This window comes from Agelaius tricolor, unplaced genomic scaffold (genome assembly GCF_023055355.1).
Source record: "Agelaius tricolor isolate 1412-34295 unplaced genomic scaffold, bAgeTri1.0.p SCAF_12, whole genome shotgun sequence".
NCBI classification, from domain to species: Eukaryota; Metazoa; Chordata; class Aves; order Passeriformes; family Icteridae; genus Agelaius; species Agelaius tricolor.
The window spans coordinates 4,352,171-4,376,522 of record NW_027269272.1 but is presented as its reverse complement, the minus strand read 5'-3'; the positions used below and the strand labels follow the sequence as shown (position 1 = coordinate 4,376,522).

The 24,352-nt window shown below is 41.9% G+C and overlaps 1 protein-coding gene across 6 annotated transcripts in view; it reads right to left on the bottom strand.

Annotated features, from left to right (window-relative positions):
• Positions 1-24,352, bottom strand: part of CLSTN2 (calsyntenin 2) — a 347,811-nt gene that overhangs the window by 95,772 nt on the left and 227,687 nt on the right. For all 6 annotated transcript variants that reach the window (XM_071437165.1, XM_071437166.1, XM_071437167.1 and 3 more), the window contains exons 3-4: positions 5,038-5,233; positions 3,270-3,478 (exon numbers count right to left, since the gene is read on the bottom strand). In XM_071437165.1, coding sequence (XP_071293266.1) covers positions 3,270-3,478; positions 5,038-5,233 — 405 coding nt within the window. The remainder of the gene's footprint in view (positions 1-3,269; positions 3,479-5,037; positions 5,234-24,352) is intronic.

The window sequence follows — 24,352 nt, the reverse complement described above, 5'->3', positions numbered from 1 at the left end:
CTCAGCAAAGCACAGATTTGTCCTCTGCCTTTACATGCCTGTGCTTTATGACTCAGAGTTCATTGCCCTCTGAGTTGGGCTCATCATACACAAGACTGAATTTTACTAGTGCTATAGTTTCAGAACACAGAGTAATTTATCCACAAGGAAATCACATACCAAGGGCCAGAGTTCCCAAAGATAACTGAGAAGTTTTATATTACCTTCCCAAAGTGCCCAAGCTGCCAGGACCTGCAGGAAATACCCTCAGGCTGATGCTGCTTCCACTCACTCCTGCCTCCCATGGAGTGGGGATGAGGCAGCCTGTGCACCAACACCTGAGCCTGCAGGGCTCCCTCTGCCTCTCTACAAACCTTCCCCAATGTGTAATTCAGTTTTTCAAGCCAACAAAAGTGCTCCATGCATGGATCTAGGGACAAGAAGTAAGTTTTACCTAACAAGACACTGACCTGTCAAAAGAAAAAGAGCTGATGATTTAGCTTCATGTTTTTACAGACCTACATTTAGGGTTAGTTTTCTATGTTGGTCATGAAAAAAGTCCACCATCTGGGGCAGACAGTGGCATGTTTTCCTCACAATTCACCCCCACCTCCATCTTTTGGGGCCCCTTGCAATATTTAGATTTGATTTTAAGGTATTTACTTATCCTCCTTCTGAGCAATGAAGCTCCACATGTAGGTGACTGAAAAGCACAAAAAAATCATAACCTGCAGGAGACCTAAGAACCTAGATTTGTACTTCACAATGGCTAAAAAAAAACCCTGTTAACAAAATCCTAATTAGCACAGTATTACCAGACAGTCCCAGGCATCTCATACTTCTATTTTAACCACCTGACTGGGAACAAAAATGGGCATGTTTCCATAGAATTTGCACCACAGAAAGTTTCTATCAGCTGCCATAGAGAGACATTCTCAGCAGTGAAATGTGTTGGAACTAAGCAACATATTTTTGTCACAAAATAAGAGTATAGTCATCTATTCTAACTTTGTCTCTAATCCCAATGGGTTTAAGCAATTACCATTATCTTAAAAAATTGCAAATTAGACTGCAATTACTGTTGGTTGTGGCAGCACTGTTCTTTTAGTGAACAAATAGATCAAAAATATTAATTGAACTCATGACCAAGAAACTGCAAGTATTGCAACCTTATACCAATTATTCACTGCAGGCTTTGAAGTCACATTTGAATCAATGATTTTTCTCATTGCCTTTGCTGAAAAGCAGGTCCCAGGCACATCAGGACAAAGATGTAACCAAGGACTCCTGACATTTCCTATGCTTTTGATCATATCTCTGACTGTAAAAAGACATGAGCACTCCTGAAGCAGCTGCTCTGTGTGATAGGAGCTGAAAAGGCATGAGTAGTAGAAATGCCTACCCTGTATCACACCAATTTCAGGGTATTCTCTGTCCCTTATATCTGCCACAAACCCCACAGGAAATTTTGAGCCAACGTGTGACTCCCCCATGGAGCCTTGGAAAAATCTGGATTCAGAGACAGAGAACTTTCTTTTATGACAACATGGGAAATCTCAGTTAGAAAAAAAGCCATGGAGAGGAAAATCTTCTAGGGAATTGCTCCCAAATATGTCCTTCCAAATGCCCAGTTGCTGTAAAAAATCCTTTGTGCAGTTCTCTGGATTCTCAAGAATCCTCAGGGTTACTGTGCCAGCTGCCCTCATTTACTCAAACACAAACATATTCCTCATGATGGCACTTCCCATACCATACACTTGCTTCCCAGTGTGTGATAACAAGATGAATTTCTCCCCAATGTCAGTAAAATTTACTGATGTAACAGGTTATTATCTTCTGGTGCTCATCTGTGCATTGTGCAAGAACTGAACAAAGATAGATGAATAAATTTTGAACAGGGTAAAGAGTTTTTATAAAACACCCCACCATGAAAATGACTGCTCAGAGAAAACAGCAGCTCCATGCATGCTTTCAATTTACAACTTGGCCAAAAATCAGATTTAACTTCCAAACTGTACTCTCGTCCAACAAACGTGGATTAAATATTTCTGGTAGGAGAGATAAATCAGAGTACTGCTGGGTATGCACACAGGGTGTTGCTTCAGGGGAAGCTATTCTGTATAATCTCAAGCAAGCAGAGAATGGGAGGAAGGACCTTCCACACACTTTTCATGCAACTCCATCATCATTCCCAAACTCAGTTCCATGTTCTTTGCTGATCCAGGAAGCTGACCTACAAGGCCACTAAGATCAAAAGCTGCTGTATACGGAAAACTTAATATGGTTTATTATTTTCACTAAAATATAAAATATTTACTTTTGAAAAACAACTAAAACAAACCAACAAAAACTTAAGAAATGGTACTTATTCTCTGCTGTTGTTCTATTTCTAGAGTCCCATACTGTTGTATTGTTGTTCTTTTATTTCTAGAGTCCCATACTGTTGTTATCAGATTTCTAAAGTCCCATACCTCCTCAGTGTGTTCCCATGGCTGCAGATCTTCACAGCACAGACTCTTTCTTCTGCATGCTGCTCTTTCTCACTTCAGGGCTCCTCCAAGACTCTCCCTGACTGGCCAGCCCGCCCCCTTTTATCCCAGTTATCTTCATTGGCCACAGCTGCAGCCCAATTAAGGACATCACAGCTGCAGCCCAATTAAGGACATCACAGCTGCAGCCCATCAAGGACAACCAGGACCTAGCAGGGCAAAGCCTCTATACAGATATTCAAGTACAATACTTCTGTTTTGCTAGCACTCAAAGGCCACCTCTATAATTCTCCAAAGTACATTCTCTTCCATGCTGCAGAATATTGGATCCACTTCAGGAAGCACCACAACTGGGCAGGTCTGTGGACCCATGATCCTAAAAGCTTTAACAATCAATAAACATATGCAGAATATTGCTATATTCGGGTTCTGATTCAGGAGATTTAGGGGAATAGGACTGGCTGTAATCCAGTAAATGACCCCTGCATTGGGGAATACATGCTGCCTTGGGGAATGCCATCACTTGGATGGGAAACAGCATCTGAGACAATCAGGAGAATGGACCAGGTGACCAAGAATCATGCTGCTCACCTAAATCTGGTGGTTTAATTTCAGGAGGTTAATGCATGGCTTTCTCTCCCAGCAGTACACAAAAGGGATGGAATGGCTCAGTGTGAGGATTCTCTGCTCTCAGAGATGAGAACAGGATTTCTCTCTGGAGTTCCCTCTCCAGCCAGGTGATCAGCTCGTGCCCCCAAGCACTGCCAGCCCTGCAGACAGCCCTGCTGTGGCCACACTCACCGTTCCTGTCGATGGCAAAGGGAACATCCGTGGTGACAATCTCGTAGTTGCAGATCTGGCTGTACTGGGGGGAGCAGTCCTCATCCGTGGCTTCCACCTGCAGGATGCTGTCATAGATCTTCCCCTCTGTCACTGAGGCCTTGTACATGCTCTCCTTGAATGCTGGGGAGAACTCATTGACATCCTTTACCTGGATATGGACTACTGCCCTAAAACAGGCGCAGAAAATATCCAAGAGAAAAGGTAATTTATTGTGACGCCTCACTAATGGTTTATTTTCAAAACACTTGAAAAGACTAACAAAGCATATCTAGAAAACTATGTAAACCCCAATTAAAATGAGATATTAGAATTTTTATGTTTCATTTGCCCAATTTAGTATCTTAAGTGGCACTAGGTAAATGTCCATTGCCATGTAGGGAGAGAGTTTTATGGTGTTCGCTATTAAAATCTGCCCCCAAAAATGAACCCTAGCAGAAAGCCAATGATATCATTACACAGTAAAATAAGACACAGTAGTCTTCTGTACCCACTACCTAAAAATGAGCAGTTTACAAGCATTCTTCCATATTCAGTAAGGCTCTCACCTTCTGCTGATGACAATTATCTAATCCTTCAAGTAGTTACAACACTGCACATGTATTTAGTGAGTAAACCCCAGAGGCCTTGCTTTGGAAGGCTTTGCTCTCTGGTTTGAGAGCAGGGTGACAGAGGGACACAAAAGGGATGTTCTGGAGCAACAGCAGAGCTGCAATAAAGGCTGGGACCCCAGGCAGCGTGGCTGAGCGTGTGCTACGAGACAAAATCTGGTGACTGTGGGCCAGACTTCATTTAGTCAAGATTAGACCAAAATTTTCCACAACTGGATTTCTACCAGATTGTTACTGATGTGAGAGGGGGAAACATAATAAAATTTGATATTGTGAAGCAAAACCTGTTTCTGTGATTTGATGGTTATCTGCTATTGCAGGTTTCCTCCTAACTCTGTATTCTTTTGAAATATCCTGAAAACTTCAGCTTGCATTACAGACCTAATTAAACTTTTAATTGTCGTATGTCCTGGATGAGCAAAAGGAAGAATGATTACTATAAATCATTTATTATAATGGCTCTCAGCAAAATGAACTATTTGTACAGCACTTATACATCTACGTGAGTTAAATTCATCTTCAATGACAAATGATCTGGAGCTTCGTTTCAGGAATTCAAAGGGGAAAAAAGCCACTGTGCCAACTAAGCTTATTCAGGGAATCATCTCCACAGTAAAAAGTGCCACCTACTGACCTTCAATACACTCCACTTCAGAGGACTTTACTTTCTCTGAGACTTGTTGGACAAAAGCTGAGGTCAGACACCATTCAAATGTGACACTGCTCAGCTCATGGCATAGATACACTAAAAAAAGGGGATGACTCCTCTTTTTCTTACCATTTGAAATGAGATGAACCGAGAGAAAACCTATTTAGAAATTGCAAATATCAATTGAAAGCCAGTTTCTATGACCTGGATGTATTCAACATGAAAGCACGAATGGAAAATATAAACCAAATCTGAGATGCATTTATCCACTTGAATGGGGATCTTGTCCAAAGCTTTAACTGAAGCAAACAAAAAGAAATGTATTTTCTACTAGGACAAAGTAATGAAAAAATGGGTGGAATATTTCAACTATGATTTATCTTTACTTGCTTTCTACCTGAAACAACATAGACTGTGGAGTAAATGTATGCCAAAGCAAAATAGTATTTTTTTTCTCATTTTCACTCACTTGTGAGATTTCTTCCAGTTGGTTCCACCTGGCCCTGACCCACAGTCATAGGCCTGGATGATGAATGTGTATTCCTTCTGCAGCTCACAGTCAATGGGACTCTTTGCTCGAAGCCGACCTTCTCCAGATGTCTTGTTCAGCACAATGGCCTCGAAGGGCATCTCTTGCCCATGGATTTTAAAAGCACAAATTTCACCTGTGAGGAACAGCACAAAACAATCATAACTGGGGGCAGGGGGGTGGGTCAAAGTCCTATACACTGGAGAGACACGTGCAAAGTTCATTTGTATTTCACCTGCTTTTCCAGAGGAGGAAATACAGACTGAGGCACCAGGTCATTGTGTATCCAAAAAGGCCATTAAGCAGGTGTTGTGCAGTGGGATGTGCTGAGTGCAGCTCTAGGCACACTCCTCCCTCTTCCTCTGTCAGTACTAAATGGTTTCTGAAAGCCCCAGAGGCCATTCCATATGGTACCAACAGCAATGAAGAGCTCAATTATATTAGAGCTAAATTAGGAGACTGTATTTATTTAAAGGAAATAACAAAAAGAAAAATAGATAATACTTCAGAGGTGGTCCTTTTTTAACTGCTGTCACTCCTTGAGCCACTTGAGCTGCCAAGGTGGTAGCTGTGCAGATTCTTGCAGTTTAGTTTCCCAACAGTGGAAAAACGAATGGTGCAGAACATGGGCACATTCAAAATACATCCTGCTTTATTTACAGACATACATCAGCTTTGGATCAGAAGCAGTTGAAGGCACACCAAAAAGTGTCCCTTTTGGACATCTCAGTTACCCACCCACATTCTCACTCTCATACATGAGAGCCTTCTTGGCAGCAGCTCACTCTGCCTCCAAACTCTTTCCTGATACAATAGATCCATAGCATCTCCCAGACGAGTACTAGAGAACAGAACAGATGATCCAGCAAGGACCAATAAAATTGATTTGGTCACAAAAGACAGCATAAAGGATATTTTGAGAATATGAGGCTTGAAAGGGAAAAAAGACCCAATTTCTGGTGTTCCTTTTTTTATCCTTCATAATGATAGCAAGGATATGCACACGGAGCTAATTTTATTTTATTTGTAGTTCAGTCTCTATATCCTGCTCCTATGCAAGACACTCCAGAATCCAACTTTAAAAATGAAATATTTATATAAAGATCAATATGACTTAAATATTTTTATGACACATTAAACACATGCTCTTTTATGAGCAAGTCAGTCTCGGGACATACATTATAGATTCCAAGCCATCTCCCACTCACATAATCCTTTTCCATTTATTTCCAATTTACAGTTGCAGCCTTTTGAAAATCTCCTTGCCAATCATATCCGAGCCAAGTGCCAAATTCTAAATTAACTCTGAATCTATGACCTCTAATTCAGGCTAGATTCCTGTTGCTCTATTACAATATATTGTTTATTTTTGCAAAACAGAACAGACGGTGACTTTTACAAAGTGCTGAAGTTCATAATTCCCATTATGTGTGCAAAATTGAAAATGGCAAGGGCATGTGTGCAGGGAGGGTGGGGATTAGGTATGGAGGTATAAACACAGAATTTTAGAATATTTCCTCAACTATCATTGCACTGGCTTCCCTTTATGACCACAGGAGCTGAGGCTTTGCTCAGCTACATCCACTGACATTTAGGCAGACGAATCCCACACTACACAATTGCAATCAATCCTGTGAATGCCTTTAAAGGACCAGCACACAGTTGTTTTGGTAATTATGAGGTGCTGAAAACATACACTAAGCAGTGCTTGCACATTTTCCCGCTGTCCCCTCTCCCTCCAGGGGTGAGAAAGGGCTGTGGAGTTTCCCTGGACAAAGCTGTGTTCGTGTCCAGGCTCTCTGCTCTTCACTCTCAGTGAGCTCAAATATTCGGGCTACAGAAGAAGCAATGGACTTTAGCCTGAGAAGCAGATTTTCAACAGGACTAACACCTTGCACATCCATAAAAGCAGGCTGCACAGTGATAATGAACTGTGCACAGGGGCCAAAGCACAAGATGAAGAGAAGGCTGAAGGGAAGCAGCCTGTTCAGCTTTTATCACAGACACTGATCACTGAGTTTGTATCCCACTGCTGTCACACACAACCTTTGAAAAAGATTATCTGCATTTCCTTGTAACTTCAAAACAAAACATTCATCTAAAATGATATTGTGGATTTCAGCTTTGTTTTCATTGAAAACAAAATAAACCAGTGCAAACATGGGAAATCTAATGGCAAATACTGTTTGTTGTGTTCTATAAAGACTGGCCTTCATAGCTCCCTAATAAAGTCTTGTTCAGATGCACAATCCATCACCAAAAATCCTAACTTCAGTGGTTTGTCTTTATTATTTTATTGATCCACTGTTTGATTGCAAACAACACAGCATTTGCAGACATCCAAGCTACAGTTCTTAAAAAGCAGAAATAGTTGGGGGAAAAAAAGGTCTCTCAGCCCTAATTTAAATATTAATAATTTTTCCCTCCCCAAAGACAGTGCCTAATGCAAAGCAATCATAGAAGCAGCACATGTTCCAATTAGTTCTCATCAAATATTTTAGAAGTCTCCATATCCTGCTCCTATTCAAGATACTCCAGCTTTAAATATGACTCTAATTTTGCCACCATATTCCCATTTGCCGAAAATAAAACAATGGCAGCTGCCTGGAAATGATGAGATATTTGTAAACACACTGCAAGAAATCCAACATGCACTTCCAGAATGTGGCTACAGAAACCTGCTTATTTGAAAACAACTGGAAATGTTGTTAAAAATTGGGTAAGATTTTTTTTCAAAGGAAGGGCTTTACTGCTGTTTCCAAAGAAATGAACTAACACTGTCAAACAATTTAAATGTACAGGATCATGACTTTTTAAAAAGATGTCTTAATGGCTGTATGGCAAATGGAAATCATAACAGAGTTGTAAGAGCTGTAACAAAGCAGAATGTTAAGTAAGGTCCACTGCCAGACACAAAGACATTGACAGATGTATAGAAATACTCTTATTAAGCATTACAAACAGTGCATTTAAAATGAAACAGATACTATTTCTCATTCTTAAATAGAGCTGCAGGGCTTTATTTTAAGCCAGCTGAGCTAACCCCAGACTGTCAGAGATCAGACAGCTACAGAAGCTGAGCTGGGCAGCATCACAGACCTTTTGGCCCTGGTACAGTGAAAGCCAAGGGAGAGATAAACTCGGGGCAGGAGCAGAAGTGAAGACATCATGTATGGTCACTCTGACACTGACCACTCTGGTGAGGGGAGATGCAAAAAGGACTTGATGGCAAAAGAGATAACAAAGGACATTACTAGCACAAGAAGAATAATCAGAAGATTGTGTTTCTAAAGGGGACCAGTGTCACAGACATCTTTTATGAAAAATCCTTTCCTTAGGATTTTTTCTCCTGAGAAGCTGAGAGGCCTCAGGAACAAAATGTAACCAATGGTTATCTGCTGCTGTGGAATGCAACAGGTGCATCTGGGATTGGGCTCATGGGGTTGTTTCTTATTAATGGCCAATCACAGTCAGCTGGCTCAGACAGAGAGGCTGAGACAGCTGCCTTTGTTATCATTCCTTCTTTCCTATTCTATTCTTAGCCAGCCTTCTGATGAAATCCTTTCTTCTATTCTTTTAGTATGGTTTTAATATAATATATATCATAAAATAATAAATCAGCCTTCTGAAACATGGAGTCAGATCCTCATCTCTTCCCTCATCCTAAGACCCCTGTGAACGCAGTCACAGACCAGGACAAAGGGGTCAAAATGGAAAATTTTGTATGAATGTAGTGACCTGTAAATTCTGGTAAACTGTGTAATAAAGGGCTTTGCTTTGCTGGCATAAGTGGAGTCCATGTCAGTCAATCCTTGCACCAGACATACATGATGCCAATGGGAACTGTGCCAAGCTTATCTTACTTACTGGGGTCTTTTAGGTAAGTGTGAGTTTGTAAATCACAAAAGAATTGTGAAAATTGTGAAAAAAGGGAGGCAGGATTTCTCTCCTACTCAGACTCACCACTGAAGCTGCAGGACCTTTGCACCCCTCTGCAAGGCTGAAATAACAAGAGTGCAAACTGGGACATCGTTTTTCTCCCAAGAGACAACCCAGCAAAATTCTGTGCTTTGTTCTTCATTTCATTTGAATGGGTTTGTGAGCAGGTGGATATAGGATTTTGTGATCATAGAAATGGTGGTAGCACTGAATAACCAAAAACAAAAGGATAAGCTGGTGACACCGTGTAAAGGTGGAAGCACATTCATGAAATCCTACAGCAATTGCCAAGGCAGAGGGAAAATTTCTCTTCTCCCAGGCCAGGAGGCACACTCTGAGGGCTTCCAGTTGCTTCCTATAAAACCTTCTGGTTACAGGTCTGAACTCTGCTGAGAGTTTCACTTTAATACATGCTTTAACTAAACTCTGGACATGTTTTTTCTTCAAATTTTTCAGACTATCATTAGCCATAAGCACCTATTATTTTGAAGTTTACATTCTTTTAAGTTTTAAAGCTGTGGTAGATCCCTATGTTACTACTCCAGGGGTAATAAGGATATTATTTCCTCTGTAAAAATTATAATAGCCTGAAAAAAAGCTACTGATGGTTCATAATTACTGTAACATAACCAACAAATTTATCCACTGTTTGGAAATTGATAAAGACAATGTTTCACATTCAGTCACATTTGCATGCAAGATTTAGTGATTATAAGCCTTGATCAATAAAATTGTATTACAAATGACTGTCTTTTATATGAAACACCAGATTCATGCTTCTTCCAGTAAAATAATAATCCCCAATGTTACTCCTTTAATAACTACACAGCCTCATTCACTTGAAATCAATTTCAGAAGTTATTAAGAAACACTGAGGATTATTTGACTTTTCACAGCTCCCCTTCTACTTCCTCAGCCTTCACTACACCAAGAATACTGAAGACTTCAGATGGAAAGCTGGGATCTCTGACATTCCATCACTGGCATCAATAGTTAAGAAAGGCACAAGTTAGGTGTGAATCAGGAATCAGCAAATGCTGTTTCACTGTGCTGGCTGAGGTTCAGCAAGGCCAAGCTGGGCCACCATGAGCCTGCAGTGCTCCAGGCTGGGGCACAGTGCCTGACAATGCCTGACAGCACCTGTGGGTGCTGGTCAACAGTGGCTGGACACGAGCCAGGTGTGCCCAGGTGGCCCAAAAAGCCAATGGCACCTGGCCTGGACCAGTGTGGCCACCAGCACCAGTGACTGACCCCTGTACTCAGCAATGGGGCAGCCACACACCAAACCCCAGGCCCAGTTCTGGGTCCCTCACTGCAAGAAAGACCCTGAGGGGCTGCAGTGAGTCCAGAGAGGGAACTGAGCTGGGGAAGGGCTGGAGCACAAGGCTGGTGAGGGGGAGCTGGGGGAGCAGGAGGGGGCTCAGCCTGCAGAAATGGAGGCTCAGGGGAGACCTCAGTGCTCTCTGAAAGGAGGCTCTCGTGGGATGGGAGTCAGTCTCCTCTCCAAGATAACAACTGACAGGGTCAGTAAATGGCTCAAAATGTGTGGGAACCCAGAACATCCCTCTGGCAGTCCAGGACCCCTGCCAGGGGGCTCAGAAGCCCTGGCACAGAGCCCAAAACACCTGTGGGTTTGATTGTGACCCGTGGAGCAAATTACCAACCTTGTATGAAGATCAGCAAGCCACAACAGTTTAGGTAGAATAATAGTGAAGTTATCACAGGGTGGAAAAGTAGATTTTGGGGTTTTTGGTATGGGGGTTCAGGAGGCAAGATGGAGGGAACTGGGTGTGTCCAGCCTTTCTCCTTCTTCTTCTTGGCCTCCATCTTCTGCTGTGATGTTGGCAATGTAATGGAAAGGTAATGGAAAGTAATTGTAGACATTGTACACATTGTAGTTTTCAGTATAAAGACATAACCCCACCCCAGGGGCAGGCAGAGTGCCTGGAACTGTCCTGCTGGACGGACCTCGGCAGGGCAGGAGAAAGAATTTTATAGATAAGAAACAATGAACAACCTTGAGACCGAGAAATGAAGAGCCCTGACTCCTTCTTTGAGTGCCAGGCTGGGAAAAGAGACTGAACAATCTCGGGGTCACTCTGACAAGCTAGAGATCCCAACAACGTTGCACCAGGGGAGGTTTAGATTGGATGTTAGGAAAGAAATGTTTCCATCAGAAGTGTGGGTCAGGCACTGGCACAGGGTGCTCAGGGCAGCAGTGGCATCACCATCCCTGGAGGGATTCAAAAGCCATGTAAATGTGGCACTCAGGGTTATGGGTTAGTGGTGGCTTGGAACTGCTGGGTTATTGCTGGACTCAATAATTCTACAGGTTGGACTCAATAATTTTTCCTCTGCATGCTCAGGCAAACTCGTGCTTCCTTAGGGAATGGAGATCACACTGCTGTGTCCAGGACATGTCTGGATGTGTGACTACACACATGGACTTGCTCCTGAAACCATCTGTTCACTCGAACTATGTTTTAAAGAGATGAATTGTTTCCCTCAAGTGCTATGAAATTATGCAGCTCCACAATACAGAGATGCTACAGAAAAAGCATAGGGGTGACAAAGAGGTCACATCTCACTGAACGGCAGAGAGAGCACACAAAAATGGTCTAAAAGCTCAGCAAGAAGAAAAGCTTCAATTCTATCTTGTACCTTTTAGGTAGCAGTAAATCAAACATGAAGCTCAAATCTCTAGGAAACCAGGCTTCATTAGTTTGCTGCTGACAAAATTACTCATTTACATTCATATCCTGTTCTAATTTTATTACTCTCTGGACTTTTATTACACTTTCATGTGGGTTTTTCGCCAACATGCAAATCAACACAGATAACCCTTTATTTAAAATTAAGGTTGCAGTTTTATACTTCCTGAGGTAAGCACAGAGACCCTGGAAGATCCCAAAGTGCCTAAGAATCAAAAGTCCCAGGATCCCATGGCAAATCCACTCCCACCTTGAAGGAGAGAAAACCCCTGCTCAGGACTGATACATATCAAGTTTTGATGCAAAGAACAGGCAGAAATGCCATGATCAAAGTGTTACAGAGACCTCCCAAGCTTTGCACACAATGACAATAACACTGCTGTTTCCTTAGGTGTGTCCCTCAAGAAGGGGTGTCCTAATTCAGCTCCACAGATCCATCAGGTCCTAACTGAGGTATCTGACTGCCAACACTAAAGAGGAATCTCCATACACTACATGCCACCAGCAGGCTTCCAGGAATTTTATATCATGTGTGGGTTTGCTTGAGGCATGACTCTCCTCTTGTTCTTACTACAAGTTTGTCAACAAAACTGAAGTACTCTCAGTATGAATCCAATTTGAACCTTTAAGGCTTTACATGGAGATGGAAATATAAACACAGACATGCTGTTCTTGGAAAATTTATCAGCAAAGATTTCTCCTGGCACTTTGATGGCCACCTGCAAATAAGTACCTGCTGGGACACTGCTCAGTTTGCTGTTTTCTCAGAAATACAGCACTGACCCACGACCTGCTGTCACTGTCAGATTTTCCAATAACTTTTTTTAGGGGTTGCTGTTTCTCTGTTTTGCTTTTTTGTTTTATTTTTATAATCCAGCCTTCCACAATAACAGTTGTATACAAGTTTCTCTGCCTGGAATCCTGCAAACACCTCCTGCAGTGCAGAGCTGGTGACCTTTTGAGTGTCTCCATGCCACTGGGAAGGTTCACAGCTTTGACAAGTTTTTCTATCACAGGCTGTTGCTACTGTTTAAATAATTACTGAATGCAGAAGGTTATGTTTTGAAGGAAGAAAGGGCAGTTGTTTGGGAAAATGAGGCAAAATAATAATCAAAAAGAGATGTAAAATATCAGTAAAGATAGGAAAAAAATTAAGGTAGTAACTACTGTATATGCTTTTCCAGCTCATTTAAGTCAATGCTATTAAACTTACACTGCAATACTAAATTCCAGGAAGCAATACTGAAATCATGAATAGAGGGAGGTATTCATGCCTTAATACCAAAAATTGTTATTTCGTCATATCTAATTTTATGGGCAACACGCTCTGCAAAGAAAGAGCATAAATCCACTGCTACACTCCCTGTGCCATGGATTTGAAACTGGAAGAGGGGAAAGCTGCACTTGCACTTCAAGTAATTCATTGGTGACATAAGCTCACACCAAATGAGCCAGACCTCATCCTTCTCCTGAAGCAGGGACCAGCTGCTCAGGATAAAGACAGTTCTGTGGGCAGCATAAAGGCAGCAGTGATATCTGGGTTTCCTCCTGGCTCCACAATAAATTTCCCTGATCTACAATTTTGTTTACATACAAGTTGCTTACAAAGTGTGATTTTTCTGGACAAACTGTGATTTTAGTGAGATATCTGACCACATTGCTCTGTTGGAATCCCCAGCTGCTGAGATGCACAGCACGTCCCACTCAGGTCTGCACTCCACCTCAAATGATGGAGAACTGATAGATGTTTGTTTGAAAACTGCAATAAACCTTGAGGCGGATTAGAAAAGTAAGTAACAAGGAGATAAATGTTTGTGCACATAAAGATGTAGTTAATTAATTAATTAATTACTGACTGTTTGCCTTTTGCAAACACCCTCTACTCTATAAGCATAGAAATATAAAATATTTTCTTTCCTTCCTCCCATCAATCAAACCCTTACCAAATTAACACTCCATTGCAAACAATTCGAAACATTTCTTAATCTTTTATTCTTTCTAAAATCTGCCAGATTCAAGAGTTTCAAAAAAGGAAGAAAGTGTGATTTTCAGAAGAGTAGCAAAAAAGAATAGTTTTCTAATCAATGTGTGGAGCTCCATGCCCACTGCACCAATGGAAGGCTTTGTCAGCCTCGAGTCTCATGTTTGGAAGTATCCCATGGATTCAGGAGTGCAGCCACACACTCAGCACACAGGAACTGCTGTCCCATTTAGTTACAGTGCTGCAGGGCACTGCATGGTGTCTCTGACAGTTACATGAGCATCACTGAGAAATACTTGCCTTGGCATTTTTTACAATACCACATTATAATGAACAATTTGAAAAATTAATCCTGCAACCGTGTAGTTAAGCCTGTGCAAAAAAAGCACATTCATAAAAGGACCTTTATCCTCCAGGAGCCAAGTGAAGCTGTGAATGACACAGTTCCCAGCTGGGTCATTTTCTGCTTTCTTTTTGTGCAGGTGTCAATAACAATCACAAACACCTCTGGGTCCTTGTACTCACACACATTACCTGCATTCTTTGGGTAATGCTCACTCAAGGCTGTAATGTCTGCAGTTGTGGCTGCAGCAGATCAAAAAGCACTTTGCTTCAGCCACTCCTCTTCCAGGAAACCCAGAGGCCCAGATGCTGCCACTGCCCTAATTCCACGTTCGTGCCTGAAAGATGGGTCACAAAGCTGCTTCTCCTCTAGATTAGTGAGGTCTACACACAGAAAAAATAGGAGATAACTTGCCTTATGAGGGCCTGACCCAATTTGGTGTGTGTATAATTTTTAAAACAAGGTTAACCTAATTTTAAAAGAGCAACTTAGAGGTATCTGCACCTAAAATTATAAAGGTTATTACAATGCTTACAATAATTTCCTGCCACTAAGTATTATTGAGCAGTTAAAGAACAAATGCTAATAAAGGATGTGAAAGTAGCAATGATGTAAGACTTTCAAATGAAATAGAGACCTAGAATTAGGAATCTTGGGTTAGTGAATAAATATTGCTTACAGAATTCCTACAGTCCAACAGGCAAACCTAACACAAATATTTCTTCAGCAGGATAGGTGCTCCAACATGACCTGCTAGATTTGGCTCCCTTGTGAGATACACAGAGATAAACGAGAAAATGAACATCACCATGGCACACTCAGAGTAGAAAATCAGCAGCTGTTTAGTCTGCAGAGGACTCAGCAGACTGACAGAAAACCTTACTTTTTAATTAAACTACTTTCCCTAAGGCCTTATATCAAGGCAGACAATTTTTGAGATAAAGCAGCTTGGAAAATGTTGAATTTATTAAATGATTATTTCCCTGAATAATTTTAAAGGCATTCTTTTGGGGCATAGTTAGCTAATTTAAAGCACACAGTGAATGATCAATCAGTTTTTCTGTTTCTTTTGAATCAAAGGCATGAGTTAGCTCTACCTTGAGAGCTGTATCAGGAACTTTGGACTGGCTAGCACATAATTGAAACAGTACACTCAACCATGCAAACCAGAGGAGAGCCAAGAACTAGCAGCTACGGCTGTCCTTCAAAAATAACAACCATCAAATAATTCCAATATTATACCTTTGAATAATTGTGGAGCTTGCATGGCATTGGCAGCCTATGAAATGAGTTCAAAGGGAAAGTATGGATCTTTTCAGTCGCTCCTAAACTCTTGATAACACACAGAGTAAAATTTCAGAGATGCATCAGGTGCTTTAGGACCCTTCTACCATTTGCATCTCTAAGAGTTAATGAAAACACACATGAAAGGCAAGGCATTGAGTGAGAGGCTAGGAAAGGGATAAAGTGCTCCCACATCCTCAGTTTTTCACTCAGCTGTTTACTCTGCTGTGGCCTCATCTCACAGAAGCAGATTAAATGAAAAAATTTGGGAACATTAATTTAATCTTGGCATGGAGCCTGGACACAAGGGATTGGTCTGTGCATCCTGCAGACAGGCAGCAAAGTAGAGCACTGAAGTTTAATTGTTACAAGAGTACCATATGGTTCCTCCTGATCATGGCTTTTTTTCATCTGTCTTTACTTCCACTTGCCTGTCTTTAAACAATCTGAAATACTCAGCTCCTGATGTAAAGTCATAATTTGGATTGGATCTCTAGACACGGTAAGTTACTTTGGACAGAAATACTTCTACAAAGCATCATCTCCAATGAAAAGCAACACAGTCAAAATTATAGCATCTGGCTTTTTATCAGAATGGAAATAACAAAATTCATCAAAAGAAAAAGTAAATTCACATCTCTCTGGAAGATCAGTTGTACTCTAATTTGTTTGGACACTTAGAACTGCTTCTTCTAACAAAATACATTCACTTCATCCTATTCCTCTGAGCCTCACAGTCTCCCCCTCTTTTGTACTATTGAGTTTAACGTTTCCTACTTCACCTTTATGAGGAGAAGCATCAGTGCTTTTTTATTCTGTGATGGTCTTAAGTGCAAGGCTGCTCCCAGCAGCCCAGTACTCCAGGAGACAGCTCCAGCCACTGACCAGAGTGCAGGCAGCCAGCAAATGTCTGTGCTTTTGTGCAGAACAGGCTTGCAGGGTCGTGTCACTCCAGGGTAGCTCAGGAGAACATGGCTTTTGTGACACAGCAATTCAAGACCCCCAGCACAGCTTTGGGCAGAGCTGCCTTCACCTGCTCAGGCTCAATGTCTGACACATGGGAGGTGTGAGAACCTGAGCTGTGTAAGCTGCATGTTGCTCATTATTCCCAGCTTCTCATTCTCCTAACAGCAGCACAAATGGTTAAGCAGAGCAAAATCCCAGCTTTTTCTGAGACAGCAGCTAATTCCTGCTCAGAATTTAGTAAGATCCTTGTTTTTCAATGCAGGACTGCCAGCTTGAAGAGATCCTGATATATTCCATGATTCAGATGGGACTCCAGGCACCAAAACAATTCCAGAAGCACAGCCCCATTGCACAGTATTTATAATGGCAGGTGGATTGTGCACCAGGAAATCCCAGACTGATTGCAAACATGGCTCTTTCATGGAATGGTATGGTCAGCAGCAGAATAAAGTAACTTTTCCTATATGGAAACTTAGATTAAGGTTTTTATACTCTCACTGGCATGAAAATAACTATAATGGATATACAAACTGCAGCTGTGTTGAGCCTAAAGGTACAGAACAGCCATTAACAACTCCATTGTAAAAACAGGGGCTCTGTCCCTTCTAAGATTTTACACTGGGATATCTTATCTGTGGTAGATTGTTTTTCTGTTGTAACCTGAAGTGTTCCTTATTGTCAGTTTATAGTGGTTTATTCCATGTTTAGTTTCCCCAATGGTTTTTGCCCTGAAGTTGTTTACTACTATTTTCTGCCTAATCTTATGTCAGCTCCCATGTCAACCTCCCTGATTTCCAGACCCTTCCCTGCCCATCCTGGAAGTACTGCCCTCTTCCCTTGTTCATCAAATGTAACCCCACCCCTTTCTCTAGCACCTTCCTTGTCTATCACCATTCCCTCGAAGTTCCATTGGTGTGTCCAGCCTGATCCCCTCCCATGTTATCTCCTACTGATTACCTGGAATCTGATCCCTGCCCTACCTTCCTCCCCTGCTGTTCTACTCCTGGTTATTCTCCCCAAGTACCCTCCCCTGTTCTTAAGTTGCTGTTTGTTGGGATCTCTGGCTTGTCAGAGCGACCTCAAGAAAAGTTCCAAAGTCTCTTTTCCCAGCCCAGTGCTTGAAGCAGTCAGGGCTCTTCATTTCTCGGTCTCAAGGTTGTTTATTGTTTCTTATCTATAAAAATTTTTCTCCTGCCCTGCTGAGGTCCATCCAGCAGGACAGTTCCAGGCACTCTGCCTGCCCCTGGGGTGGGGTTATGTCTTTATACTAAAAACTACAATGTGTACAATGTTTACAATTACTTTCCAATACCCATCAGCTATGTTAGACAGTGAGCTTCTACTCTAAACCAATCCAGAAGTGCCAACATCACAGCAGAAGATGGAGGCCAAGAAGAAGAAGAAGGAGAAAGGCTGGACACACCCAGTTCCCTCCATCTTGCCCCTGAACCCCCATACCAAAAACCCCAAAATCTACTTTTTCACCTAGTGATAATTTTATTATTACACTACCTAAACTTCTGTGGCTTTCAGGTCTTCATACAAAGCTGGTAATTTGCTCCATGGGTCACAATCAAACCCACAGATGTTTTGGGCTCTGTGCCAGGGCTTCTGAGCCCCCCTGGCAGGGGTCTTGGCCCTCCTGGACTGCCAGAGGGACGTTCTGGGTTTCCACAGCTGTTACCCTGTTGGAGCCTTGTCATTTTCCACTTGTCCCTGGACCCTCTCAGAGGTTAAACCCTCTTGAGAACTTATCCAAGTGGCCTCTCTCATCTCCTTCTAGCTTCCTCGACTTGAGGTTCCCATCAGCAGCTGCACGGTGCAGCTTTGTTGCCTCTGGGAGTTGGGCAGCCCTGCTCTGCTGTGTTTTTACATTTTATTTAGATGGTGTGCTCAGGCAGCCCTCAGAGGAAATGCCACACTCTGCTGCCACCCGGACCGGCTGAGGGGTGGAGAGGGGGCAGCCATGCTTGGCACGGGCCGGAGGTGAGGCCTAGCCCAGAGCCCGTGTCACCTGCCCATATCAACTATCCAGCAATGCAAAGAGCTTTGCTTTCTAAACTCTAAATTCAAAACCACAGTCAGCTCAACATGCTGGTGCTTGTGCTTTTTATCATCTAGCCCACTGAAAACCCCTATTTATTTGCTGTATCTCTTAGATCTTCTCCTATTTCTTGCCCTCAAGAGCAGAGGACAGAAATGGTGTTGTTCAGCAGCTTTGAAGGTGGTGTTAGCTTTTTTCCCCCAATGTGAAATGAAAAACTATTTGAAAACTTTTCATGAAACTGAGCTGTGTCAAAAGAGTTTTCAGAGAAAGGTCAGACTCTCAATCCAGTCCTCTCAAAACCCCCCTCTGCACTGCAGGAATGGCAGAAACCTCAAAAAATCCACAAAATCCTTCTACTTCAGTGCAATTACATTTTTGATAAACCATATTTATGCCAACTCCACTATAAATATTTAATGACTTTGCTCTTTCTCTTTGACTCCTGCTCCAAGTCTGCTGCCCACTTCTGGCTGTGGTAGTTTGAGAGGTGCTTGTGACTTTTAGAAAAAAAACTCCTTCCTTGCTTCTTCACACATGTAGGAGCCTGGGATTGCCAGTCCTGAAAACATGGAACACTGCAATGGGGCTGGGACTCCACCATCAGGTTTAGTTCCAACTTAGTGTGAATTTGGCCTTTCTAGGATTTCCTGATCCTGATTATTGCATCAAAGCATCCATGGTCTGGCAAACATTTCAGTGTCTGGGGATGTACCAGGGTTGTTGTTCCCTCTCTTTTTGCCTCAGATCAGACCTGAGTAAGTCCCTGCTGCAAGTGCAAAACTGAAGTCCTCAGGGAATGACAAAAACGCTGAATTCAGTGGAATCCAATGTGAAACAAACCATGTTGTGGATGCATGTTTCAGTTTCACCTCTATATTGAAATACTTGTGGATTCACAATCTATTATTTAAATTACTTAAAATCTTTATTTCTTTTGGGATATTTTGCATCTCTAAGAGTTAAGACTGCTGCAGGAGTTTTGAGAAGTCTGGATTTAAGTATAGGCATAAGTCTTTGCATAGCAAACTCTTTTAATGTTTTATAATGTGAACTTCCAAGGACAGTTGTGTATTGATTTTTTGAGCAAATGAGATGCCACATTAAAAAAAAACCAACAAAAGACTACCTGAAAACAGAGCTGAAGTTAAAAGTACAGGATCTTACCGATTATTTACAAATTTTGCATTGCTATCAATGGCAAAAGGCAACCCCTTCCTGAGTGCTGGTAAAATCCATAGTTGTTTAAAGTCTAAATTAACCTTGGGTAACCAAAGTGCAATAAAACTAAAGGTTGTAGTACAAAAATGAACACAGATCTCACAGTTACCAGCAGCTGTTACGAATAATATCAAGCACTGTTCTTGCTGAAAGATTATTTTTCTACTTAGTCTGTATTCCCCCCCACTTTCATTCTAGAAAGTGAAAACCAAAGCTTATTTTTTATGCTTTAGGAGCTATGGCTGAACTTCAGTGGCAATTCCATTTTTAATCTGAAATTAACAGAATGAAGGATGCAACTATTAAAACCAAATGTGCAATATAAAGCAATAAAAAAGTAACACCATGTAAGTTCCACAATAACAAATCATTCCAGTGATTCAGAAAGTGCAAATAAATATCTATGTAGTTTATGTGTAACTGTGGCTCAGCAGTGTAAAGAAACAAATTATATTTGCAGTTTCTGAAGTAAATGATAATATTAATTTGAATATATCTAGCAGGTAACGTATTTTGTCAAGAGGTAGGTATAGTTAATCCAAAGCCAGTTTTGTTGTTACCACTCAACAACACAATAAATGCATTTGCATTTATACCTTCACAAGTGGTCAAACAGAATTTGGCTGTGGCAGAACTCCCCCATGAATGCTCAGCTCTAGCTCTGGGAAGCAAGTGCTGTGTCAACACAGTTTTTAGAACAGCCATTTGCAGACCTGAAATTTTGGGTGACAAATGTGTTTTTGGAAGGAGGAACTGAGTAACTGCTTGTCAAGGCATTTGCTGAAAACAGCTTGTCTGCTAGCTTTTATTCCATACATTTCTGAACATCCTGGTTTAATATAAAGTGGTATTTTCTCTCAGAGGATATGGTGCAAAGCTGTCCTCCAGGAATGATCAATAATGGCAGTGTTACCTGTTCTGGGTTATTTCACTCCAGGTCACCCCTGCTTGCCCTGAGGACACAGATGCCCCTGAGAGTATCCTCTCCTCTCAGCCCTGCAGCACACAACTCACACCAAGCAACCAGGATCAGCATCATCCTCCTGCCACAGCATTAGAGCCTTGTTTACTGGAAACCTCATTTCCAGAGGTATTGAGAAAATGCTGATCCTCGGGGATTCACTGGAAATTGCAGGTGATCACAAAGCCTAAAGACCGGGCTGCCTGTCATGGTGATATTTGAGTTAAGTAACAGAATTGTACAAGTGGCTTCAAGGGCATATTCTGAACACAGAGGGATCAAACAGTTGTCAGGGAGAGCCCAAGGAATCTTTATTCTCATTACATACTTAGAACATTTTGTCTCAGTTAGACCAGGTTTATAGATGTGACAGTTAAAAAAAGCTTGTGATTTTTTGCAAACTGAGCACAAAGGAAATAATAAAACAGAGATACAAACAAAGCACTGCTTTAAGAACTCCTGGAAATGAAACAACACAGGAATTTAGCCATGCTTGTGCCAAGGCTCAGGGCAGACCTGCACACCATGAGATGATGGGGGCCATCTCACAAAACCCCAGCAAACACCTGGGAACAACTGGGATTCAGGACCAAAAATTCCCACTTGCACATCTGCTTGTTTCCTGGCATGGCTCTCTGGGCAGGGCACTCTCCTGGGGACCAGAAGGAACCCAGAGAAACAGGGTGCTCTCAAGCAGGTAAATCTCACCTGAGTGAGGTTCTTCAAACACTCTGAAAACACATTAACACCAGTTCTGTGGGTAATGAAAAATAAGCAGCCTCAACTGGCAAAACCCCAGCAATGACCCTCATCATCCTCCCAGCGTTGCTCCATAATCAGCACATTATGGCTGTCAAAATTACTTATCAGATACAATGACAGCTCACTTGGCAGATTATAACTACTTAAAGAGCCATAATTGCACAGAGATATGCAGCTGAGGAACCCTTGAAGAATTTTGAATATTACAGGTTTGATAAATTAGACGATAATGAAAGGAAAGTTATTAAAGCACTTCTCATTTTTTCACAAGTTGCAATTTTCAAATTACCAAGTGTGCCAACTTTTACATCTACAAACCACATTCTGCAGATGGGGTACAAAAAGCTTCCCAGCTGTGGCCCTGGTGTGTGATCAAGTCTGAAAGGAACATATTTCAGGTGGAGCACCAGCTCCTTCTCTTCTCTGGAATCCAGGGAATTTTGAGAAGAGGATGTGTGCAGATGTGTGCACTGCAGAGCAGGTGGGAAAATACCAATGAAACCCAAACATACAGAAACTTCCTGGCTTGAAAGGAGATGAACTCTTGCTGTCTGCACATGGGGAAAGGCAGTGACACCAAGGAGTGGCTACAACTTTAATCATGTGCCAGGCTTGCTTGGTCTTTTGAAATGGTTTCCTCTGCTTTCCTTTCCACAGTGGAACAAATGTGTGAACCCTGGGGTGCAAAAGCTGTGTACACCACTGTGCTCTGCTCCAGGCAGTGATTTTGGAGGCTCCCTTCTCCCCACTCTTATTTTATTTTTTGTTTTTGTGGAGGTTTTACATTCTGGGAAGAAGGCAATCAGGTAATAGAACTGATCGTGATCTTTTTCTTGGTTCTAGTGCTGAACTTCAGGAAAATATTTTGTTTTTACAGCTGTAAGGGAACAAAATAAGCACCATAATGCCCAATGACAGCTGCAAATGAGGCATTTTGGGGGAGAATTCTAGAGCATTAATGCATTTTTCCAGTGTGAACAACACACCAACATTTATTGTTTCAATAGTGCATAGTGTTTCAATAGTGTAAAAAACTGTGCAGGAGTCTGCGTAAATTCACTGGAAATCTCAAAAGCATAATTTAAAAGTTATTTTTACTGCTACCAGTCACTATTAATGTGACCTATAAATCAAGGATACATGGATACAATCACACCCAGAAAGTGATTCTATTTTCCATGACAGAGGAAGAAACAGGGGGTTTTACACAGTATCCAGGGCATCTGCCCTGAATTACATTCTCTTAGCCTGCAAAGGGAAGTAAAATATGGGAGTGGAAAGGATTCTATGAAAACACAACCACATTGCTACTCTGACAGGACCTTTGGAAGGATGTTTGAGAGATTGTGCTATCCAGGAATGAGAGATCCCTTCGCTCTGATGATAAGAAAAACAAACAAAAACAATCCCAAATTCTTTAGTTGATACTAGATTTGAAACCAATTCAAAATCACAAGAACAAAGTTTCCACAAAACTGATGACAGAACATATAAAACACTAGAAAGAGCTAGAAAAATCAATATTCATTATTCCAGTAATGCCTTGCTCTCCAGAGTAGAAGCTTTGAGAGGTCACTGCCACCAGCCAGTCTGTGTTTTGTTAGAGTATCAGAAGTATGTGGTTGCAATGACTCTCACATATTTGATTTCTTCTACTGAATGGCACCATCAGTAGAATGAGAAACCAGGCTTAAGGTGGAGAATAGTCTGGCAGCAATTATTCTGATATACTCCCTGTGTTTTCAGCTCATTTCTATAAAAATATATATGTTCAACAATTCAGTGAGGATTTCTGGTTTCTAGACTGAAAATGCTACTGATGCTTGACAATGGGGACTTCTTTCAACTGAATGTTACAAGTTTCTCCCTCCATCTCTTTTAAAACCATTCTATGAGGCATGAAATTGCATCAGAAATAATGGCACTGCATGAGGCAAAACAAGAAACAAAACAATGATGAAAGCAAGCCTTGCAAATAAACACCAGAGGGGTCTGTGGATGAGCAATAAAGAGGTTATCAATGAGATTGCTGCTTCCAGCCAGGGTGAGTGAACCTGTAACTCCCAGAACCAAAGCCCAGGTGACAGAGAAGTCCCTGTCCCCAGAGCAGAGGGGTCATTGGAGCAGGGGTTCACAGAGAGCAGGGCAGGGGGCAGCAGGAAGGGGTGTCCCTGCCACAGGGGACAGACCCAGCATGGCCAGTGACCAGAAGGATTATTGTTCTAATCTAGGATTATTCTTGTAACATAGGAATAATTAATCTGTGGAATTCCACACCAAGACAGTTTTAAGAGGGTCAGACAGAGCCAGGTTTGGCTCCAGCAAGACACTGTAAGAGACTGATAGCAAAAAGAGAGCAGTGACTAAACCAGACTTGTCAAAAACTCATGGAAATTAGGAAACCTGCAGTTTATGGTGCCAGTCCTACCTCACCTGTGGGATCTCAGCACATCATTCCCGATGTCCAGAGATGCCAGGAGAACCCTTGGGGGGGGTCTCGAAAATCCTGGAATGTTGCCAAGAGTGTTTGGTGGCTTGATTTTGATCCATCCACAGAAGTAACAAGAGTTTGAGGACAAGAGAATCACTTTAGAGTAAAAGGTGTAAAAGAGACACATTTAGACTTTAAGGTTTTTGGTACAGGGGGGTTATGGAGACAAGATGGAGGGATCAGGGCATGTCTCGTCCTTCTTCTTTCTTCTTCTTGTCCTCCATCTCCTGTGGTGATGTTGGCACTTGGGGATTGGTTTATGGTGAGGGTGCACTTGCTAACATGGGTGAAAAGTATTGGGAAATAAAGGTAAATATTGTGTATGTAGATTTTAGTATAAAAAGACATGACCGCCCCGTGGGTGGTCAGAGTGCCCTTGGCTGCCTTGTAGGTCAGACCTCTGTTGGGCAGACAGAAAATTTTGTAGATAAGAAATAATAAACAATCTGAAGATTGAAAAGCTGAAGAGTCCAGACTCGTCCTTTGAATCGCGTGCCACCCAAGAACCACCCTACCCGTGTCGGGGCAGAGACAGACAGACGGACCCGACAC